Source organism: Spermophilus citellus (genome assembly GCF_964194105.1).
Source record: "Spermophilus citellus genome assembly, chromosome: 12".
Lineage (NCBI taxonomy): Eukaryota > Metazoa > Chordata > Mammalia > Rodentia > Sciuridae > Spermophilus > Spermophilus citellus.
The window spans coordinates 114,055,154-114,077,286 of NC_138198.1; the positions used below are offsets into that span (position 1 = coordinate 114,055,154).

General features: G+C 43.0%; 1 protein-coding gene across 10 annotated transcripts in view; it reads left to right on the plus strand.

Annotated features, from left to right (window-relative positions):
• Nucleotides 1-22,133, plus strand: part of NEDD4L (NEDD4 like E3 ubiquitin protein ligase) — a 303,382-nt gene that overhangs the window by 263,286 nt on the left and 17,963 nt on the right. For 5 of the 10 annotated variants that reach the window (XM_081263098.1, XM_081263103.1, XM_081263104.1 and 2 more), the window contains 8 exons: nt 987-1,041; nt 1,145-1,198; nt 6,206-6,264; nt 13,000-13,065; nt 14,586-14,815; nt 16,333-16,454; nt 18,476-18,546; nt 20,323-20,418. In XM_081263098.1, coding sequence (XP_081119224.1) covers nt 987-1,041; nt 1,145-1,198; nt 6,206-6,264; nt 13,000-13,065; nt 14,586-14,815; nt 16,333-16,454; nt 18,476-18,546; nt 20,323-20,418 — 753 coding nt within the window. The remainder of the gene's footprint in view (nt 1-986; nt 1,042-1,144; nt 1,199-6,205; nt 6,265-12,999; nt 13,066-14,585; nt 14,816-16,332; nt 16,455-18,475; nt 18,547-20,322; nt 20,419-22,133) is intronic. The other 5 variants (XM_081263107.1, XM_081263099.1, XM_081263100.1 and 2 more) reach the window with 1 other exon arrangement.

The window sequence follows — 22,133 nt, forward strand, 5'->3', positions numbered from 1 at the left end:
TGGTGTGAGAGAAAAAGGCAGAAGCCATCTCAGGAAGTTTGTATGTGTCATTTAACCTACAGATATTTCAAGATTTTTCTCCCTTGTTGGTGACTGTTCACAGGTCTAATTTTTTTAAGTTCTCTTTGAGGGAGTGGAGTTCTTTGGTCCAGATGGGAATCCGAGTGAATCTTTCCCATGCATCCTCCCCAGCAGCCTGCCCTGACAAAGCTTGGAAGGGGGGCAGGCTCAGAGGCTAAGACTGCTTTCTTTTAAAGGGGATTTTTCTTCACTATTGTTTTCCAAGCATTAAGAACCTTCCCACTTACCTGCTGGGGCAAAGTTTGAAGCTACAAAAGTTAGCATTCAGTCTGTTCTCAGTACTATCAATATCCCTCCCTGTTCATGTCTACTTGGTTCCTGGGTTCAGAGACAGAGAGGCTGGAGAATATGTTTGCAAGGTACATTGTCAGAATCTGTTGGATTCCAGAGTTTCAGATGGGAAATCGGGACAGATGGGAGGATGAGCACTTACCAGCCTCATCTTAAACAGTATCCAAATCGTTTAGCTCCTGAGTTTGAATAAGGAGAGTTCACAGCAGAGGACACAGCCTCTTAATAACATGAATGAAGTCACCGTGTCTAATGTGTTTATATTAGCCCTTCCCTTCCCTCCCTGTAGTACTCGGTATTTATTTAACCAAATGAGCTCTTCCAGCCCAACTCTCCCATGGCATGCTGATGCTTCCCCTTAGAGCTTTCAAGATTTCCTCCCCCTCCACCCACCCCCCAACCAAGGAATCTGAGATGGTTGAACATGTGCATATTGCTAGAGGTCAGGAGTTTACCTGAAATGTTTATATTTAATTTATTCTCAGTGTTAAGATGTACCCAAGAAGAGAAGGGTAAGAAAGGGTTCTATAGTTTTCCAATGTTGCCTCTGAATTTGGAGCCGCTGATTGATGTTTGTATTCTCTCCCCGCCCCCTGCCCTTCCCTGGATGTTAGCCTGGTTGGGAAGAAAGAATTCACCTGGATGGACGGACGTTTTACATTGATCATAGTAAGTCAGGGCTGCCATGGGCGCACAGGTGTTGCTGGGGAAGGGGAGGGGGGAGGGTAATTCAAATGTGATAGTGAAAGCTTTGTCGTTTTGCTTTGTCCAGACAGCCAGGTGTTATGTGGAGAGAATGACCCCCGAGACTCAGTGCCCTCGTACGGTACTGTGCCTTCACCCCAAGTTTGCTTTAAAGTAGCTCCTCAAGCTTTCACCCAATTTGATCTTGTCCCCATTAACTTTTTTTTGTAATTAAAAAATTTTCTTTTTGGTTGATGATCCCTTGACATTTGCGCTTTTAATAAATACACTCTGGAAATAGAAAATAAGATTAGAAGCTGATTTAGTCAAAACAAATGTGTGTATGAACAGTGCTTTTAGCTGCATCTAAGTTCTCTAAACCCTGCCTTCAGAGGCCCATGGCAAGATGCCTTTTCTGACCTTATTTTCTATTCGCGGCATGTTTCCCCCGCTCCCACCACACTAATACATGTGCAGCTGTTTTCTCGAAATTGTAGATTTGCTGAAGACACTTGCTTCAGCACTTATGGATAAGTGTGTGGTTTCTCATTTCAACTAAAAGTTACACTAATAAATGTTTGCTTTTAGCCAGTGGGGTACTTATTTATTTTATTTTGAGGTGACATGTTTTTCTTGGGATCATATTGATATAGCCCTTATACTTTCTGAAAAAAAAGGTATTTTAAAAAAGAGGACTTCAAATAGATCTCAAGTTCAAGTCACGTATGCAATTTAGGAGTATGTGAGGGTTCTGTTTTCATGTAACTCGTAAACAGGAAGTCTGTGCCAGGTTTGGTTTTTCCTTTAGTTGTAAATAGACAAAACACTTTATTAATTTTCTGTGTGTGGTGCTAAGGATCAAACCCAGTGCTTCACATGTGCTAGGCAAGCGCTCTACCACTGAGCTACAACCCCAGCTGCTGTGCCAGGTTTTCATCAGAAAGCAAAGGTGCATGGCTGAGCTACTTGCTGAGAAGTGTGGTCATGAGGAATCCTCATACATGTAGGACCTGTCACACTCTGACTAGCCTCGTACCTCTCGCAGATGTTACTAGGGGACTGAGTGCACTACATGCAGGACTTTGTTTTCAGGGACGAGGGTTTGAGGGGTTAGAAATTAAGAAAGGGCCCCTCGATTTAGAAAGTCGTCTTACCTGTATTTAGAGGGGTAAGCTACCTTTGGGTTTAAATCATATTTCAGCACACACATAGGTTAGTTCTTCAGTCTTTGATCAGGAAAAACATACTGAATTGCATACTTTGCAGATTTTCACAGAGATCATAAATTTACTACAAGAAATGTTTTTAAATGTATGTGCATACCCCAATTTTCCCCTCAATACAACATTTATTTATAATTCTAAGAATTCGCTAAAGCAGGGAAGAGGTCACATCTCTCCTCCTATTAAAAACAAAAAGCAGTTACCTTTTAAGTTTTTTATGCATTATAATTTCAATTTTCAAAGAAATATTGGACATTTTATTAAAACTAGAACCAAAGTGGTAACAGCCTTGCTCTGTGACCCACAGAGAGCATTTCACACATTAAGGCATGTCCTGGCTTAGGTGACCTGGAAAGAGCTTAAGAGAATGTTCCTAAGCACCCCCAGGAGTTGGAAGCAGGAATAGCACTACCACAAAGGGCCATGCTCATGTACCTTAGAAACAAAACCACAGCCTATTTTCCCAATGGCACACTTGGGCCTTGTATATTCAGGTGCTTAATCAGTGGTGACTTGAAGTCAGGTTTGTGGAAGGTTCGAGGTGAAGGTCTCAGGAAGTTGCCATCCATGGGCATGCGTGTGGCTGGCCGCACCTGCCTGGCTGCTCCTTACTGATGACCTATCTGCTACTTGCTCCAGTGCTCCTCTCAGGTGCTCCTTGTCACTCCAAGAGAGGCTCCACTTCACTTCTGGGAATTGAGTGATGTGGTTAAGACCCTGCTCAGAGCCTGGTGGATCTGAGCTATCCTAACATACTTGTGTTCAGGGACTTGGAATTTAAAATGTATTTTGCCTCTGCACAATATACTACTAAAAGTTGCTCTTAGATCTAAACTTAGGTGACCAAAAACCATTTAAGAAAAAGATGTGTTTAAAAGAATCCTGTTAACTTTTCATGCCACATTTCTGACAATGCTCCATAATTTGCTAAGATTCACTTAATGGAACATGATTCAAGGGAGGAACATGATGTTAAAACAGTTCAGTGTCATTTGGTTTTCTACCAAAATCTAGCCTGTGAGAATACAGAACCCCTACTTTTTTCAGAGGCCCTATCCAGTTGGTAGGAATTCTCCCAAGCTGGGTTTAGTTAACATTTAGGAATTTCTTTACCCTCATAATGAAGCCTTTCTTTCCAGTTTTCTAACAAAATTTGGTTAATGTTATAATGCCTGCAGGACAGAAATAAGGTCCTTACATATGTTGTTTTACAGTGAAAGCAGTCGTCTTAGAAGTTGTTCAGAGACATCCTGTCTTCCTGCAGAGCTGGATTGAGTAGACCATGAATGCGCTTGTCCTTTAAATAATTAGGTCATTTAAATTTTTTTCTGCTTTATAAATTTTTCTTGAGAACTTAGACATTTTCCAGATTCACAATATTCAACAAAGGACTAAATTTCAGAAGCAGTGAATGCTCAGTACTGGTCTTCAGTTTAGACCCCTTGGTTCATTTGATAACTTATCAAATAAATAGTTCCTAACATCTGGAATGGAACCTCTAGCCTTCTTGGGAGGATATTCTCAGGACCAGAAGAATTGGCCAAGGTATCTTAAATACAAAAGTCAGAAAAGAAAATTCCAGTGATTCCTGTTTTGTTCTCGCTTGCCAATAGTCTTACCAAACCAGTTAGTAAGTAGCTAAATTGGCTGAGTTTTTCATCGTTCTGTTTCCTTTCTATCCTTTTATTTGAAATTTAATGTCTCAAAGGTAAAAAGCAAGTTTAGACTCAAGTTCTTTTAAACAAAAGCTTGGAGAACTGAACCCTTTGTTCCTATATTGACCACACTTAGCCGAAAATTGGTATTTATCATAACCACATGGGAACTTGGTTTGTTTTCACCACCAGCTTCGTTCAGTCATTACAGAGATAACACATGAATCCCCTCTTACATGCTGGACCTCTGTTCAGTGGTGGAGAGGGGGCCTCAGAGATGAATAACCCAGCCCCTGCCCTCCAGGGGTGCATGTCCAGGGCATGTCTTAGGTGTACCGATGAGGGTCTAGAGCAGTTGCTGTTTGAGTGCAGGTGGAGAGAGCTGGAGAGGGCCAGAGGGAATAGTTCCTTTTCAGACTGCTTCCTCCCTTGGCATGGGACTGAGCCTGGCAGGCTTGGGGAAGAGCAGCAGTTCTGGGGGTGTGGCTATGGGCAGGTGTGCTGTGTTCAGAGAAGTGCAGCTTCTCCCACCTGCTGTACACAGAGGAGACCAGTGTGACACCCAGCTCAAGTCAACAGATGTCTGCCAGGTGTGGGGACTGAGGTTCATTCTGCAGGTGATGGGGAGTTCCAGAGGGCTTTTCCAGAGGTGACAGTGGTCAGATATGTTCTTTGGAAAGCTCTTTTGGCAGAGCAGTAGAGGAAGACTTGAACTGGGAAAGTAAGACCATGCTCAGGGGAGCCAAGAGAATAGAAGGGGTTGGGGAGGAGGAGGAGGAGGAACACCCCAGCAGGAATTCTTAAAGAGACAGTTCAGTTACCACCAGGAGGTAGGGGTGGGGATGTGGCCAGGTTCCTGGTTTGAACCACCTGCTCTTCAGGAGGATAGGGTTATGTGGCAGTTTGGGGTGAGGAGTGCTGATCTGTTCTGTTTGGGCAGAGTCGAGCAGAGGCCCCCGGGGGAGGCTGGGTGTAATGCTGAGGATGGAGCTTGCCGCTCAGGTATGGCAGGCGGTTCTGGTAATCCTCCTATATTGGCAATAGCCAATTTATTTTTGATTTTATGACAAAGTCTAGTCGAAACAGTTAAAATCCAAGTTGATGTTTTAAAGCACCAACTCTGCCATATGCTTTATTTGGTTTTCTTTTGTTTTCCATCACAATAGCAACTTTTACTTTCCAAAGTCTTCTATTTTCAAGGCAGGGGACACAAAAATGTCTTTTTCTTCTAAAACCATTTAGACTCTTCATGCAAATTTTATGCCAGCGTGAAAGCAAAATAAGGATTCTAAAATAGTCATGAGCTCTGGGAGCTTTTCTTTTTTAAAAAAAAAAAAACTTTACCTCTGCTTTTATTAAAATAACATCAGACTTTTAGAAATTCCTGGTACACTTGTTACAACTGAGTGTATTGGGAGTAGTCCTGCCTCAGGGTAGGTGCACACAGGGTTCCACACCACTGCCACCCACCTTTGACCAACTTATAGGACCCATCTTCCTCAATCCTCCCCTTCCCTGCCCCTGCAGCATACACCAGGAATTCCTAAAGTCTTTAATTAGGCACAGTAACAAATCCCAGCTGCTGTGTTTAGTCCCCTAGAAAAGCAGTGCTGAAGGTAATGTAGACTCGTTTGGAAGAAAGAAAACCACTCTGTCAATGTGGCCAAAAGGGAACCGTCCTCTGGAGTCTTCCTGGGCTGCATCTAATACTCATTTTTTGGACTGCCTTAGCTGCTTTGGTTTTTGTGTGCGAGTGACGCATGTAATGGATTATATTTGTTCAATGCAGGATTCCTAATTGAAAGCAGTTTTTCAACACCATAAGCAAATAAAACACTATTTGAAATGAGGAAAAAAAATCGTGTGTGTGTGTGTGTGTGTGTGTGTGTGTGTGTTAACCTTCCTGGGAACTAAAACTTTTTATGACTTTTTTTAATTAAATGAAAATCAAGATCAAGTTATAAATCCTTGAAAGAACAGGGGTTTATAATTGAAATTTCAGCAGATTGCTTGCCAAAAACAGTGCAGAAAGATGGTTTCACTTTAGTTGTGCATTTTTAATTGAGTATTTTTAACTAAACAGTATGTGAGGAATTTCCACATAGTTACCTTCTAACCCTAAAATACTAAGTCATTACCCTTGGGGGGGAACACCATGTAAGGCACTGGACAAATTTTGAAGAATCCAGAAATCATTCTTGCTAAAACATCCTTTGCATAAAATAGACTTGAACTAATGTGCTGATTTTTTTTTTTTTTTAACATTTTCAGATAGCAAAATTACTCAATGGGAAGACCCAAGACTGCAGAACCCAGCCATCACTGGCCCGGTCAGTATTCTCAAACTCTGACCCTTCAGTATAAGCTTTTGATTTCATCTACATATGCATCTCTTGTGTGTGACCGATCACCGTGATGCCAGGGACAGGAGTGAATGAGTTGTTTTAACATTCCTCTTCCTTACCAAAGTTTCCAGGTGGGGTCCAGCTAAGTGTGCCTTTTTCATGGGATGTTTATTGTGAAGGAAAAGAATATGGTTTGATTAATGGTAACAGAATGAAGTGTTTTTCATTCTCCTTTGTAAAAGGGTGGTTTAAAAGTATAACTAAAATTTTCTCCCTTTCTCCTTCTCTGATGCAAAGCCAGCCCTCTATTTTGTAGAGCGTTGTCATTTCTTTAAGCCACAGTTAGTAAATATGCACTAATAAATTTACATCGCTTCCAACTTTAAACATCTGTAGGCGTTTGGATGAGGTGGTTGCTACCTTGGGGGAACTGGCAGTTAAGGATCTTTAACTCTGCTGACCCACTCACTTTCTCACAGCTGTGCCTGAATACGAATTTTGTGGCTTTAATCTGATTCAGTTCAAATTATATTTTAAATGAAGATATGTCTATCTGAAAACTTCAGAGATGCTGCAGGGCCAATGTGCATTGAGGACTGACATCCTCTGGCCGTTTGGTTTTGGTTTTGGTACTGGGGATTGAACCCAGGGGTGCTTTAACATCAAGCCACACCCCCAGCCCTTTTTATTTTTTGAGACAGAGTGTCTCTAAATTAAATTGAGTACAGCCTCACTAGTTGCTGTGGGTAACCTAGCTGGCAATCCTCCTGCCTCAGCCTCCTGAGTCACTGGGATTACAGGTATGAGCCACTGGATCTGACTCCTCTGACCTTTTTTTTTTTTTAATTCTTTCATTGAATTTGTTCAGCTATTTTGATACTATTCCCTCTATAAAATGCCCCCCAATACAGTCAAATACTTTTTTCTCTCTATAGTCTAAAAAACACTGCTGTGCTTTGATAGCTTCTTTTTTCATATTCACACTAAAATTGATTATTAGAATGGTATTTCCCTTCTCCATTATTAAAAACAAGGCAAATTCAAGAAACAATGTTGTCTGCAATTGAAAGAAGATGGTTCACATGATGAAGTTTTCACTATTTTTTTTTACCACTTATCAGTCACCCACCTTCATTCAGAACACTACTCCTTTTTAATTTATTAATTATCAGTGAAAATTATTTAGCATTATAAATTCAGGTGCATTTGCTCCCAAGCAAGATATCTATTCTTTCTGTTTTCTGTTAATGAAGGAGACTTGCTTGCTTTTTTTTTTATTGTTATTAGTGATACTGCTTTCAGTAGGAATATGTGTATTTAGGTATTTGCCAATTTGGGGTAGATATTTGGCTCTACTATTCAGTTCTAAATATTGGGCAGTTTTCATATGATTTTTCTCCTTGATTTTGTAAATATTTAGCATCTCATTTTCAGCATGGATTAAAGGGGGTTTTGCCTATGCACCTCTTATTTCCAGTTGTATTGCATTGTTAAGGGAATATTGTTAGGTATTTGAAACATAATGGAGGTCTGGTTTTTTTTGTGTGTTCTTTTTGTGTTTTTAAGAAATATGTAGTGTCTTTCTGGATGTAGAGTTCTTGATGTGTGCATTAGGTCCAGGTTGTGATGTTTAAATTATCCAGATCCTTACTACCTTTTTCCTGATTGTCTGATCCACTCAAGATTTGTATCAAAATCTCCACAGTGATTGTTGCTGTGTGAGTTTTGTTGGTTTGTGTAATTACACTCACTTTCTCTCTTCCTTGGTGTTTGCATGGTGTATCTTTTCTATCTCTTGCAGTTTTTCTTCTCCTTTCTTGCCAAGTGATAAGAGTATAAACAAATTTCTTGGCCCACCATTGGCTCTTGTCTCCATTGTTTCCCAAGGTTTTCACGGAAGTGCACAGTGCACTTGTGGTTCTGAGTGTGTGGTCTGCAGGGCACAGGCCTCTTCTGGGAACTTTTTTTGAAATGCATGTTTTCAGGTCCCACTCCAGATCCATTGACTCAACAGCTTGGGGTGGACAGCAGTCTCTGTTTTATGGAGCTCTCAAGGTGAGAGCCTCTGCCCAGCAGCACCACCAGTGAGCTGGAGTGGGGACCTCTTGGTCTTCCACTCTGAATGTCTGGTTGGACCTCTTTCAAGGTGAAGTTCAGCTGGTGAAAGAATCGTCATTTAATTTCCTTCAGTACTTTGGAGACATTCTCGCTTGTCTTCTGGCTTCCATACTGATGGCAAGAAGTCTGTTGTCAACCTGTCATTTCTGTGTGAGTAAATAGCTCTGTTCTCTGGTGACTTTAAATTTTTTCTCTGTGCCTTTGGTGTCCTTGAATTTCACTATGATGTATGTATGTGTGGATTTCTCTCTGTTTATCCTGCTTTGGGCTCAAGATTTTTCAACACAGGGAATCATATCTGCTCTCTTCCAGAAAATTCTCAGCTGTTGTTTCTTCACATACTGTTTTCATCCTCTGTAGATCTGTTGTTTGGGGCAGTACTGGGAATCAGGGTCTTGCTAAGTTGCTGAGGCTGACCTTATACTTTCGAGGCTCCTGCCTCAGCTTCCCAAGTGTGTGCCAGCGCACCAAGCTCTGAGTCTGTTTTTGTAACTCCTGACTGGGCCTTTGGTTTTCTCGCATATTGTCTTTCCTGTCTCTTAACTTTCACATTCTCTCTTGCGCGCACTATCACTGCCATATAGTGAATTACGACTTAGTTCTACCAGTGAATTCTTTTTTAAAGTTTTTATAGGATCTATTCTTTATCTGTTCATTGTATCTATTATTTCAGTGACTGTTTACTTGCTCCAAGTTCTATTTAATGGTCTTTTAAATTTTGCTTTTTTAATTCATTCATCTTCTTTACCATTTTAAAAACGTATTTAGTATGTCTTTTCAGGTTATTTTATTATATCTGGTCCTGAGGCATTAAATCTCCTCATTGTCTATATTCTCCTTAATGGTAGTTTATTTTGTGTATGGGGCGGGGGAGTGTGTTTTCATCTTCATTTTCTTTCTAGGTGGCTTTTGTGAATCCTGACCTGTCTTTATAAAGTCAACTTGTTAGCCTGGGTTCATGCCACTCAATTAGGATAACTGAACCTCATAGCAGGTTTGGAGTATGGGTTTATTACAGGCCTGTTTCTTTTGGTTTTTCTCCCATTTGTGGTCCCAGATAGGTTAGCTTCTTTCAGTGTCTCTTGGCCAATAGATACTTTCCTTTTCCCCACTAAGATGTTCGGGTCTAAACAGAGAACTCTGCTCTGGCACCCTGGAACATATAGACTGTTGACAAAATTGTGTGTCCCTGTGGGAAAAAGATGAACAACTAAACACACCTGTGTCTGGGTCCAGTACCCCTTGTTCCTCTGAGCCCTACTGCTGACGGGATGCCTATACCCTCTCTTTTTCCCCAAGTTTTCAGAATCTTAGCTCTGAATTGATCCAGCATTCATACACATTTGTCAGATGAGGAGAGACCCTTTCTGCGGTGGCTCAGAGTGTACAGCAGTTCTCAGAAGTTAGTATGTGCTCTCTCTGACGGATACGTCAGTAGCGCCGTTAAGTGCTGTCCATGAATGCTGCTAGAAGGAAGGCCATCTCAAGCACTGTCAGCTGATTGGGAACTCCCAGCAATGTCCTCAGGGCAGGTGTTATCACCAGCTCACCAGAAGCTCAGAAAGCTAATCGTGTTGTTGCCAATTCCCACAATGTCAGAACAAAGCCTAGAGCCCAGGTGTACTGGCATCACCAGTATCTATCTCCACAAGCCTTTTTGGTCCAGGATCACCCAGAATAGAATGACACAAAATATTTAGAACGCACCTACACAGTCAGCTAGGTTTCACACTACCAAGAAGAGAACATTTTCAAAGCAGAGCCAAAGGGCTAAATTCACAGGTATGTTAATTTTTCACATAGGTGTGTTTTACAAGTTAAATTGTATGCAAGAAAATGAGATGCCAGGTTTTCATGAGAGAACAAATAATTTGGTGTGTCTGATGCAAGAAACATACACGTAATTCTCTTCAGAAGCTGCTGCGTATGGCCATCTCTGTCCTGGTATGCAGATGGAATCTTTGCAGGAGATTTTTCCATCTTGAGAAATACCTTTGAGAGGAAGGACAGTTAGCACTGGAGGAGAATGATGTTTGTTCAACTTTCTTGCACCGTCCCCCAGAAGAAGAAAGACCAAAGACCAGAAATATCTCAGCTTCCTGTTTCCACCCACACCTGGTCGGCACCTGCTGGTTACAAGGCAAGCACAAGAATGGATGTCACGGTGGGGGCCAACATTTTGGAATCTGTTCCTTGGGAAATTTGTCACCTTTTAAATGCCATTGAGCTTTTCTGTAAACAGTGATGAATATTAAAGCTTTTTTTCAACATTTGGGAAGGGGGCAAAAAAAATAATAATAATTGCTGGGAATCAGACATTTAGAAATGAAAGAGCCCGAAGCTGCTCAACCATGAAGACGTTCCTTAGCAGAGAGGACCTGTCACAGAACTGGCAGGTAGCAGCATCTTCCTAAAATTCAGGTGGTCTATGCCTGTCCTTAGAGAATGGAAGGAAGTCACATCTTCAATTTAATTCCCCTCAGTCACAGTCCTAGCTGAAGGCATCAACCAAAGGCTTTCCCTCCTCAGGATTTGGTACTTGCTGTCACTGGCCTGTTCCCTTTGCTCAGAGGTCCCCCAGAGCTGCCCTACCTGACCACCTCACACAGAACTGAACTCTGCACTGGATGGATGGTTGTTTTTCTCCCTCGTGATACCTGCATTTGTTGATCCTGATATTTCTCACTGCCTGTCGACCCCAACAGCTTGTTAGCCTCCAGTTAACTGGGAACTGGAAAAGGACCTTTTTCATTATGTACCATTATTCCCTTCACACTTAAAATGTCTTGCACACCTTGCACAGAGTGGGGCTCAGGAAATGTCTGTTGAACAAATGAACAAGTGAACCACCAAAAAGTGATACATATATTTTAATTGGTGATGGAGTATGGTATTGGTAGAGCAGAGAAAACAATGTCTTTGTTAGCATAAGAACGTTGTATCCTCATCTGTACATGGATGGTTGTCCACGTAATTGACAAGAGTCGGGATTCATACCTGAAGGCTGAGGATGTGGCTCAGCATAGACACTCTCCTAACATGCGTGAAGCCCTGCATTTAATCCCAGCACCACCACCCTCATCCACACACGAGGAGAAAACACATGATTTCCTCAGATTAAACATTGCCAGAACACATGGGATGTATGGTCGGCTGTCCTGATCAGTGGAAAACTCAAATGAAGTGTATGGGCCTGAAAACTTAGGACAGGCCCTAGGCAGTATGACTCTTCTCTAGAATGTTCTTAAGGTATATATGTATGATGGCTTCATTGCTCTTGAATTCAAAACAAATGACATGAACATTTTCCATATGGAATGATTATTTGGTTTTGTTTCATGAATTATTTGTTTAATCTTGTGAAACGGAGGGTGAAGGACGGAAGCATTTGCTCTTTGTTTTCTCTCTTTATGGTCAAGAATAAGCATGACAAAAGGTTCAGGGGTGTAGTCTGGAGACATTTTCCTGAGAATTGGTATATTTTATTAATTTAGCCTTAAATGATACCAGCATAAGTATTTGCTTCCTAGAGTTATACTGTTCATTAAAAAGCAGTGAGTTTCCTCTTGTGAGGTGGGTGCTAGTGTCTCTGTGTATATGCAGAAGACAGTCCATTCTGCTTCATTTAAAAAAAAAAAAAAAACTAGGAGCCTTTTCAATAGCCTAGTCAGGCTCTGCCTCTAAGCTGCTTTACAGATAGCAAATAAGGGCTATGTAAATGGTACATTAAAATGATATTACTCTTCCTGAAGAGACACCAGAACTTTTGAATAGTTTCAGCTGACTCGGATGTTAGCCCACCCTGTGGCGCCATCCCTGTGCTTCATAGAGAAGGCATTTGAGGTTTACAGAAATCCTCATCCAGGAACCCTGAGTAGGGGGCACCCCTGGTTACTCCTCTGTGGAGGTCTTCCCAGAGCGCCATCTGCCTCACTGCGTTCCTCACCAAGGGTGTTAATTCACTTTTCTTTCTACCCGTGGTATTTCCCCCAGAGGTTTTAAAAGCATGAATACACTTTTCAAAATGCCCAGTATAGGTCATTTTGAGTTGTGTGTTAAAACATCAAGAACAATAACTCTTAACAGGGGAAATATGTATTTATATCCCAGTGGCTTGAGAGGCTGAGGCAAGAGGATGGAAAGTTCAAAGCCAGCCTCAGAAAAAGCAAGGTGCCAAGCAACTCAGTGAGACCCTGTCTCTAAATAAAATACAAAATAGAGCTAGGGAAGTGGCTCAGTGGTTGAGTGCCTCAGAGTTCCATCCCCCATACCCCCAAAATATATATATGCACATATATTTGTATGTCTATATTTTAGAGTCTGATGAAAATCACATAGAAAGCATATTTAGTTTGTGCAGCACACCCTAAGTGATTTCTTCAGTGCGAAGACAAATGTTTTCGGGGGTGAAAGCCCCATTCTGTGCCAATTAGTCCTAAGACTTTCCCATGTGCTGTGTAGACATTATGTAAATGTGCTATGAAAAATATGGGAAGTAAGTATTTAAGGTTTGATTCATGAAACTCCCTGAATGTTGGCTCGGTGTACATAAATTTCAAGCAAATTGTTTGCATTGTCTATATTTATAAATTTATCTTCCAGGCTGTTCCGTACTCCAGAGAATTTAAGCAGAAATATGACTACTTTAGGAAGAAATTAAAGAAACCCGTGAGTAATCTTCTCTTCTCAAAATGCTGTGTTTGGGTCGTCTGTGAGCTGCCAGAGTTACTCAGAACACCCCATTTGTTGCTTTTACATGGATACTAAAAATATTACCTTCCCTTTTTTACTGCACTTTGATCCACCTGGATCTTCAATCTGAATTTTCTTTTTAACAGAAATGGTAAGTGGAAATTGACTCAGTATTACATATCAAATCACCTGATGGGTAATTTCTTATGTAATACCTAAAAAGATAGAAATTACTTTTGTGGGATATAAAATAATTCGTGACAGCAGTCACAAAATCTGGGGAAGCCCATACAGTTGCATATGGTTGTCATATTTTAGACAATCTACATCCAGGTTTTAAAAGTGTTCAAGTCCTTCGCTTTAAATTCAGAAGTATAGTTTTAACTACTAACATTTATAAATTATGTAACAAATAATTATAATACTTGGCAGCCTTAATGTAATTTTTTTATTGCAATTCTCGGTGGCAATTCACAACCCAGAAACCCTGTAAGGTTTTTGCAGGCGGTGCTGCAAATTACAGTGTTACTTACCACTGACCCATCACCCCCAAGTCCTTCCACATGTGCCCCTTGTGCTAGTTCTGAGGGGACTACTCCAGTTTCAGTCTTTCAGTCGTGACATCACTGGGAAAGGAGAGTCCACTAATTGCCCAGCTCACACGGTTTGAAAGGTGTATCCTCCTCTCCCTGGGCATGCTCCCAGGTGATGCCTGGAGTTCTGGGCATCCGCTGGGATGAGGCACAGGTGGCCTTGTCCTCGCTGTGTCCCGGATCACTCCATCTGTGGTTCAAGTGCCTCATTGATAACTACTTTCCAAATGACTCTCTGTTCTTCAGGGCTCACATTAGAACACGTGTCCTCCAGTATCAGAAATGACTTGGTGGCTTTGGCTCAGTCTCACATTTGCACAGCTGTGCTCTGCTCAGCCCCATTCTGAGGGCAAGGCCAGCCCTGGACCTCATTCTTCTAGGAGGTGGTTCTCTCAGCCCAAACTTTGGCAGAATCAGGGTCGAACTCCCCATGACAAATGAACTCGGAGGCCTCGTGGATCATATTTACCACCTGTGGTCCCTATCAGATATGCAAATGGTCCGAGCCTGGCCAGGTGGGGACTATTTGTAGGTTTTGGTTACCTGTCCTTGATTGAAACCACACATGGAGCTGGCCATTCACTTGCTAGTATTGGAGAAGTGCCCACACTGTTTGTCCAGGGGGCAAGGATGATTTCCTTGTGCTCAGCAGGTTTTCTTCTACAGCGTCATGGCTGACTCAGCTGCACGTAGATGCCCTGTGTGCCCCATGTTGACACAGTGAGGATTCTGTCTGTGGGAGGGGGAATCCATAAAGGAGAGAATCTCAGTTGGAACCACTTGTCCCTGCACATTTATTTGAAGCCTGCCATCACTCTACCTTTTTGTTTTAATTTTCCCCTGAGAAAGCAAGGTACATATTTACTATATCGTCCTGAGCTGCTTCTTTTTTCTTTTGTGTAGGCTGATATTCCAAACAGGTTTGAAATGAAACTACACAGAAATAACATATTTGAAGAGTCCTACCGGAGAATCATGTCTGTAAAAAGACCTGATGTCCTAAAAGCTAGACTGTGGATTGAATTTGAATCCGAGAAAGGTCTTGACTATGGGGGCGTGGCCAGAGAATGGTTCTTCTTGCTGTCCAAAGAGATGTTCAACCCCTACTACGGTCTCTTTGAGTACTCTGCAACGTAAGTATGGAGTCCATTCAGAATGTGGGTCCCACAGAAATGGTTTTATCCTTAATGTAAACTCAATGGGACAATAAATTAATCACTCATTTGAAATGAATCGGTGCCCAATTCCATCCCTCCTCATCCCGCCATCTCCTGCAAGTCTGGATCAGGCTCTCACTCTACCTGGTGAAATAATGTACTCAATGAACACCTAAAGTTGGATTCTTCTCTTGTCTGTTGGGTTCCTGGAATTGAAATTGAAAATGTGTTGGGTAATTATGGTAAGGAACAAGAGGCAATTTTCATTTGTAATGTTCCTTTATTTCAAGAGGAGAATTCATCAGAGTCAGAATTCAGAAAGCGTCATTACATGAACGAGAACAGTCTCTGAAGTCGAACTTACAAAGGCAAATTATGAAGACTTTGAGAACTCATGCTTGGGACACGAAAGGACCCTACCCTGGTCCTGTAAGGGAAGAACCAGGCTGCCCCTTGCATTAGGATTTCGTCTCTGCCAGGCATGGAAAACTGAGACAGATTGAATTGCTTTCTCAACACATATTGGCAACTAGCAAGGCCAACCATTTCTCTCCAGGCTGAGGAACCTTGAAAGTCGAAGGCTGACCTCAGCTACCAGGAGAATGGTTGTGGCCCTTTCCAAGAGGCATTGAGCACCAGTCCTGGGCTTTTAGGAGGACATGTGTTTCTGCTGATGCTTCCCAGGCCACCTGTCTCTTAGGAGCTCATTTAGAAGACAACCTCAGTACATCCTTCTTGGTGGATCTAGCCAAGAATTGCCCAGTGGTGATGGTGGTAGTTACTGAGTCCATGAAAAAGCCCATTGTGTAATTGATGGAAACCACTGAAGTGGAGGGCAGGATAGGAGGCAAGATCCTCACCTCTCACCCATATGCTCTAAGATGCACCCTGGAGGAACCTGTCCATGAAGTCCAGTTTGAAAAGCACTGATCCTCCTCATCGTTAGATCAAAGCAGGACCCTTGGGTGCATACGGGCATCTTGAGGCTTGCCTTGTTGAGTTACTTGGGTCCTGCCTGGTGCTCTTGAGGGCTTTTCAGGACAGAGTGGTGTTTATATTAACCAAGTGTGGGTCCTGCAGGGAAAAAAATCTTAGCCTCTGGAATAAGTTGGCCTCTGTCATGGAGAGGATCTGAAGGGCAGGTGCTGTAGGAGCCCCTGCTCAGCCCCTTCATCACGCAGCCCATCTCATGTTCCCCAGATGCTTGCTGACATTGTTATGGACCCCACGTAGGCAAACAGCAGCTTCTGAAGATCTCTCTCACTGTGCCTGGCTTGAGTGTCTACGGGAGCAGGCCTCGGCAGCGGGGCCCAGAGGAGGCTGCCTGGATGCTGAGTCCCAGCTTCCTATCACACCTTTTCCCACCAGGTGCAGGACATTTGCCAGAGCACCGCAGGAGCCAAATGACAAATGGCAAAGAAAAATTCAGCTTCCTGGGTTTCTTGTTTTAAAATTATGACTGGGCCTTACTTCTCTCTTTTCTTCTCCCAAAGGGACAACTACACACTGCAGATCAATCCCAATTCGGGCCTCTGTAACGAAGATCATTTGTCCTACTTCACTTTTATTGGAAGAGTTGCTGGTCTGGCGGTATTTCATGGGAAACTCTTAGATGGTAAGTGATTTAGAAATCTTGAAGCCGTAAGAACAGGACCATTGCTGTCCATGCTTCTTCTTAGGTTCTTTCACATCACAGATTATAAGTAAAAGCTTCGCTGTTTCTCGTTAATGCAGTGAATAATTTTTATGTTTCACCCATAACGGTGATCTTTTTCCTGGTGTCACCTTGGGTACTGAAGACAGAGTGTCTCTGGACAGCTTTAAAAAATATTTTTTAATTTAATTGTGAAGCACAGAACATTCTGTATTCATGCATTTTGTATGTTTGCCAGAATAAGTTTTCTTTAGTGAGAGCTAGATCTGGTGACAGATGGAAAAACTAATTGAAAAGTTAATTAAAATGATCTAATCCATCAATATCCTGCCATTGTTCCATTTGTCCCCAGAATTATTTTTTTAACATGAAAAGACTAAATAATTCCAAAGTAATATTATAACCCCAGAGTCCCTGCTGAGACAGATGACACAAAAATCACTTCATCCTATTTAGAGATGTAAATCATAGGAGAATTTCAAAAGACCTTAGAGAAGTTACAGGTCAGACCCCCTGCCTGGCTATGGCTTATCATACAGATTTCAAAAGTCATTTCAAAAGTGCTCCTAAGAGCCCACTGTAGAAATCGTCAGTGAGGAGACATCAGAAATATTTTTTTTAAGAATGTGAGTGTGAAATGTTTGAAAATGAAAGACATTAAGATTAGAGATTGACATTTCAGTTACTGTCGAGAGAGCTATTTCCAGGGGAATTATGTTAATTGCATTCCAATAAATAATTGATCTATTTTATGATATATTTTTACTGTTAATTGCTAACTGATTTTGATCCTGACTTCAGTGAACTCCTATTTTATCGAGGAAAAAAAATCAAAAGCAGAAGAATCACAATGATAGCATGTAGGCAAAAGGGGCACAGGGCAGGGGCGTGGGGCACACTGCTCAGAGGAGCAAGGAACCAGCTGGGAGTACTTTACCTTGGGGCTTTGTCACATGTGAGCATCAAACACTGGGGTTGTGTCAGAAGAGCTTGGGCTGGCCAGGAGCAAAGCTCTGTGGCGGGATAATGGAGGGAGGCCATACAGGCAGGGAGCTGAGCCACTGCTGAGTGGTCCCTGCCAGTGGGTCACAGCTTACATCAGTGACAACCACAGAGCCCACAGCTGTGCATGATCATCAGGTCTTCAGTTTCTTAAAAAGGCAAATGCCTATCAGCAGAGCATCCTCTGCACATGTGTCTACTGCCCCTGCCCTGGGCTTTGTCCTTTCACCTGACCAAAGTATCCCGGAGTCTGCAACCCTAAGTCCATGCCAAGCCAGAGGCACATGGGCCTGTGCTGCAGGCACTGGGGTGCGGGTGAAGCAAGAAGGAGCCAGGGCCACTCGAGGCAGCGTGTGATGCTCCCTCCTCTGTGGAGGTTCCTGCTGGGGGATGTCCAAGTGGAGGAAGAGTCACCCTCTCTGCCATGACCTTCCTGAAGTCCTGTCCTCGACACTGAATGGTGTGCAGACCCAGCCTCCCTCTCCTCTCAGGTTTCCTCTGGTCGCTGCCCGAGCAATCATACTGAAAGACCTGGGGTTTTCCTGGATGTTCAGTGACTTTTCACTGCTCTCGGGATCAGCTCTTCCCTCCAGCCCCACACAAGCTCTACCTGACCAGCCCCTTCTCTGGCCTGGGACACCTTGCATTTCCACCCTGACCAATAGCCAACGTGTCCTCAGTTGGTTCCTCTGTCATGTCCTCATTTGCATGCACACTCCTGCTTGACTTGGGGTTCACCGGTGGCCTCCGGAAGCCATTTCAGCCCTCTCTTACACCATGCCTGTTGGGACAGCCACCTTCTTCCCCATAGGCCCCCCTTTCCAGGTCCTCCTCTACTGGTTCTTGGTTACTCTAGAAGGTTCCCGATTATTCTGTCCTGGTTTCATTCAACTGGAAAACGGGTTAATCTTTTACTTCATGCTCTGTTGTACAACAGCCTCAAGGACTTGAAAATAAACCCAGTTTTTGCCATATTTTAGGTTTCTTCATTCGACCATTTTACAAGATGATGTTGGGAAAGCAGATAACTCTGAATGACATGGAATCTGTGGTGAGTAGACACAGACCATCATGGAGCCCTATGGATGAGTGTTGGAGACCATGTTCAAACTCACAGTGATTGCTGTGGGTGTTGTTCAGTGTGAACAACAGGGAGCAAAATTAATTAATTAATCCCCCTAATTTTTGTAAGAAGCGAATCACTGTTCAGTTTTCCTGGGGTCATGGTACTTAGGATAGATACACCAAAGTCCAGTTACCCCCATTTACCCAGCACAGGACTTGTGCAAACAAATTACATTTAAGAGGTATCTGGAGACCTCACTGTAGCCTGTCTTCCATCCTGCTAGTGCAGAGTGCCTAGAGATTCCTCCCTGTCCTCTGTTCCTTGACCTGAGAATCATGGCAGTGTAAGGCCAGGACTAGAGGAAGAGTATGCAGTTGTGCTAGCTGTGGAGGATGAGTGCCCACGCAGAATGGGAGAGTCGGGGTGAGGGCCTCCCGAGGGTGGTCTGGGTTTTCACTTTGCACTGAACTCGCTAATCTTGCTGGAACTGGCCATGTTAGAATAGATAGGATTTTCTACAAAAGCCAAAGCCAACTTTGTTTTCATAGTATACTCATGCTTCTGTTTTTCTCTCAATTTACCTGTACCCACTTTCTACCTCTAGAGTGTCCGGGTGTTTGTCCATGTGCCAATACAGGCACAGGGCCATCAGGATGCATCTTTTATTCACATGGGGTATTTGAAACTTTGCCCGAGTTAGAAATTCTACCTTCAGTCTTTTTTTTTTCTTTCAATTATTTATTTTACTTGTCGATGGACCTTTATTTTATATATTTTTTCATATGTGGTGCTGACACTTGAACCCAGTGCCTCTCGCATGCTAGGCATGTGCTCTACCACTGAGCCACAACACCAGCCCCTTTTTTATTTTTTACATCATGGACCTCCCTCAGTCTTGCTGGTGGGTGTAGTGACTGTCCCCTCTACTCCTTGGTACATGAGCCATGTCCTTGATGCTGACCAGGACTGAGCAGCTGCTGCTTCTCTCACAGTAGGAAAGGAGAGAAGGCCTTGGCCTCTGCTGCATGCTGTCAGGACTGGGCTGGGGACACAGCCTTAGGTGCCGTCTCACTTCTCCTTGTAGTCTTTGCCTTTGCTTATGATCTCACCTTGTTATTGCTGTATTAAAAAGAAGCAAGGGACATAGAAATTGCTCTTAAAGTCTAATTTTGAACTCTGTGGTGACAGTGTTTTAGATGCAGTGTGCATATTATCTTGTGCATATTATCAGAGCCTGGTTGTCCCCAGCAGTAGAGACCCTGGGCCTGAGCAGAATAGAGCTGGTAGCCCGTGGCGCTCCTACTCATTTCTGAAATCAGAGTCGCCTCCCTTTTTGCTTTAATTAACTTGCAGAGATCCATGAAAGCACAGGAAGGGATGGAATCTGTAAAACCAGTGTTCAGTTAGAACCATCTCTGTCCTGCCCATTTTCCTCTGTCTTCACTCTTAAAAGCTGGGGTGTGTATTGCTCTGTGCGTGTTGAGTTCTGTAGACCTGGACCGTCCAGCTACTCTGACACCCTCTGCAGTGGGCATCCTCTACCTATTTCACAGAGGACAGGAGCCAACTACAAACCCCTGTTAACCCTCAAAGTTTTGTTTCCCCTTTTAAATTAAAGGGGAGAGTGGGTTGGAATGGGGCAGGCACCATCACATTAGGGAACAGTGTAAATTCTTGAGCATGGAGTTATATTAAAAGGACTTGAATGGAGTCGGATGAGTTTGTGTTTTTAATTCTATACTTTCTGTGTCATTGCTGTAGGATAGTGAATACTACAACTCTTTGAAGTGGATCTTAGAAAATGATCCTACTGAACTGGACCTCATGTTCTGCATCGATGAAGAGAACTTTGGGCAGGTACGTGGGGGAAACACCAGGAGCCCTTTGGCTTTCAAAGAACATTCTCTTTCATAGGCTCTATCGCTGCTTTCCTGGACGGTTAAGAAGGGCCACCCAGAGCTCAGGTGTTCATTATCACCTCACTGTGGCAGCACCTGCCTGTTGTCCCAGGAAGCCAAGTCCTGGTTACGGCCCCTTTTCTTCCCCACAAAGTTAGACATTCAAGAGGCCTCCAGGGCATGCATCAGCCTCTCTGTGCTCCAAAGCCAATCCTTGGTCTTAGTATTGAGGTATTCAGTGATAGTGCAAGGTAAACACATGCTGAGGGCACCAGGGATTTTTTTCTCTGCTTTGTAGTTCTGTTATCCTGGTGGAATTTGTGTGTGGGCTTGGGTTTGTCTTCCATTCCTTCTTGCTATGCTCCCATGTGGCCATCAGGTTGGATTCATCATAAAAGTCACTTCAAAGACACAGCTGCCTGCTTGGGGTCTTCATCACCGTCCTGGGGCCTGGAGGGTGTATTTGTCTGAAACCTGAAAGCGTCAACTTAGGACTTGGTTGTGGTCCAGTAATGATGCTTCCCTGAGATCGGGGTGGGGGACTTCAGGTGTCATCTCCTGACCAAAGCCCAGAGAGATTTCCCATCTCCAGGACCAAAACTGCATGGCCTTGAAATTAATTAGGTCATAGAGCCCATTTTCAAGGTTGCCATATGGAAAACGAAATAGATTTATTTTTTTTATTGCCTCAGAGATTATTGAAAGTGAACTAACCCCACAACACTTTTTGTTTAAGCTGTCCCTATTTAAGAGTCTTAGCTGCCCGTTTTCAAGACCAGCCTCAGCAACTTGGTGAGACCCTGTCTCAAAAAGGGCTGGGGGTATTACTCAGTGGTTAAGCACCTCTGGATTCAATCCCCAGTACCCGTCCCCCAAAAGAGAGTAGCACATAGATGGTTTTCCTAGATCACTGTATATCTTCATTTTTAACAAATGAAGGAAAGGATGGCACCAAAGACGAAATGAATCTTGTGTGTCACATGCATGCGAGTGCCTCTTTGTGTATTCTCGAGAGAAAACACATAAACCAGCGTACGCAGAGTAGTTCAGAAAACTGTTAGCCGTGTCCATGGTTGAAGTAAACGAGCTGGGAAACTTTCTTCAGTTGTAGTTGGATGTAACTATTTCTATTTAATAAGTGAAAATTAAGCAGAGGATGTTGTATTTTTAAGTAGACTTCAGATAGAGATTCTGTTTATCATTATACTTGATGCTAATTGTTCACTATAAACAACCGAACCACCTCCTTTAATGCCATGGGGTCTTTTGACTTTGGGTAGAATCGGGTAGAGAGACGCAGTCAGCACAGACCCAGGAGATGATCAGGTGCTCAGTTTGTCAAATTATTGCCTTCCCCTTTCAGAGAGCTAACCTGATGAAAAGGGGTTCATGTACCTACTTTCCATTCTGGGCAGGAATTTAGAGTGAATTAAGCTGCCAGGTATTGGTCTCTTTCCCTATTCAGCCCACACAGAGCCCTGTTCATGGCTCCTCCCAGAGATGCCTCCCATCTGTTCCCTGTCTCTACACCACTAACCCCCAAGTCCAAGCGGCTGTCTTCCCAGAGACTCCTTGCCAGTCTCTCTCTACTTTGGCTTCTCATAATGGTGCAGTGGTCTTTCCAGAATATAAAACCGTCATGCTGTTTCCCTGCCAGAATCCTTCAGGGCTTTC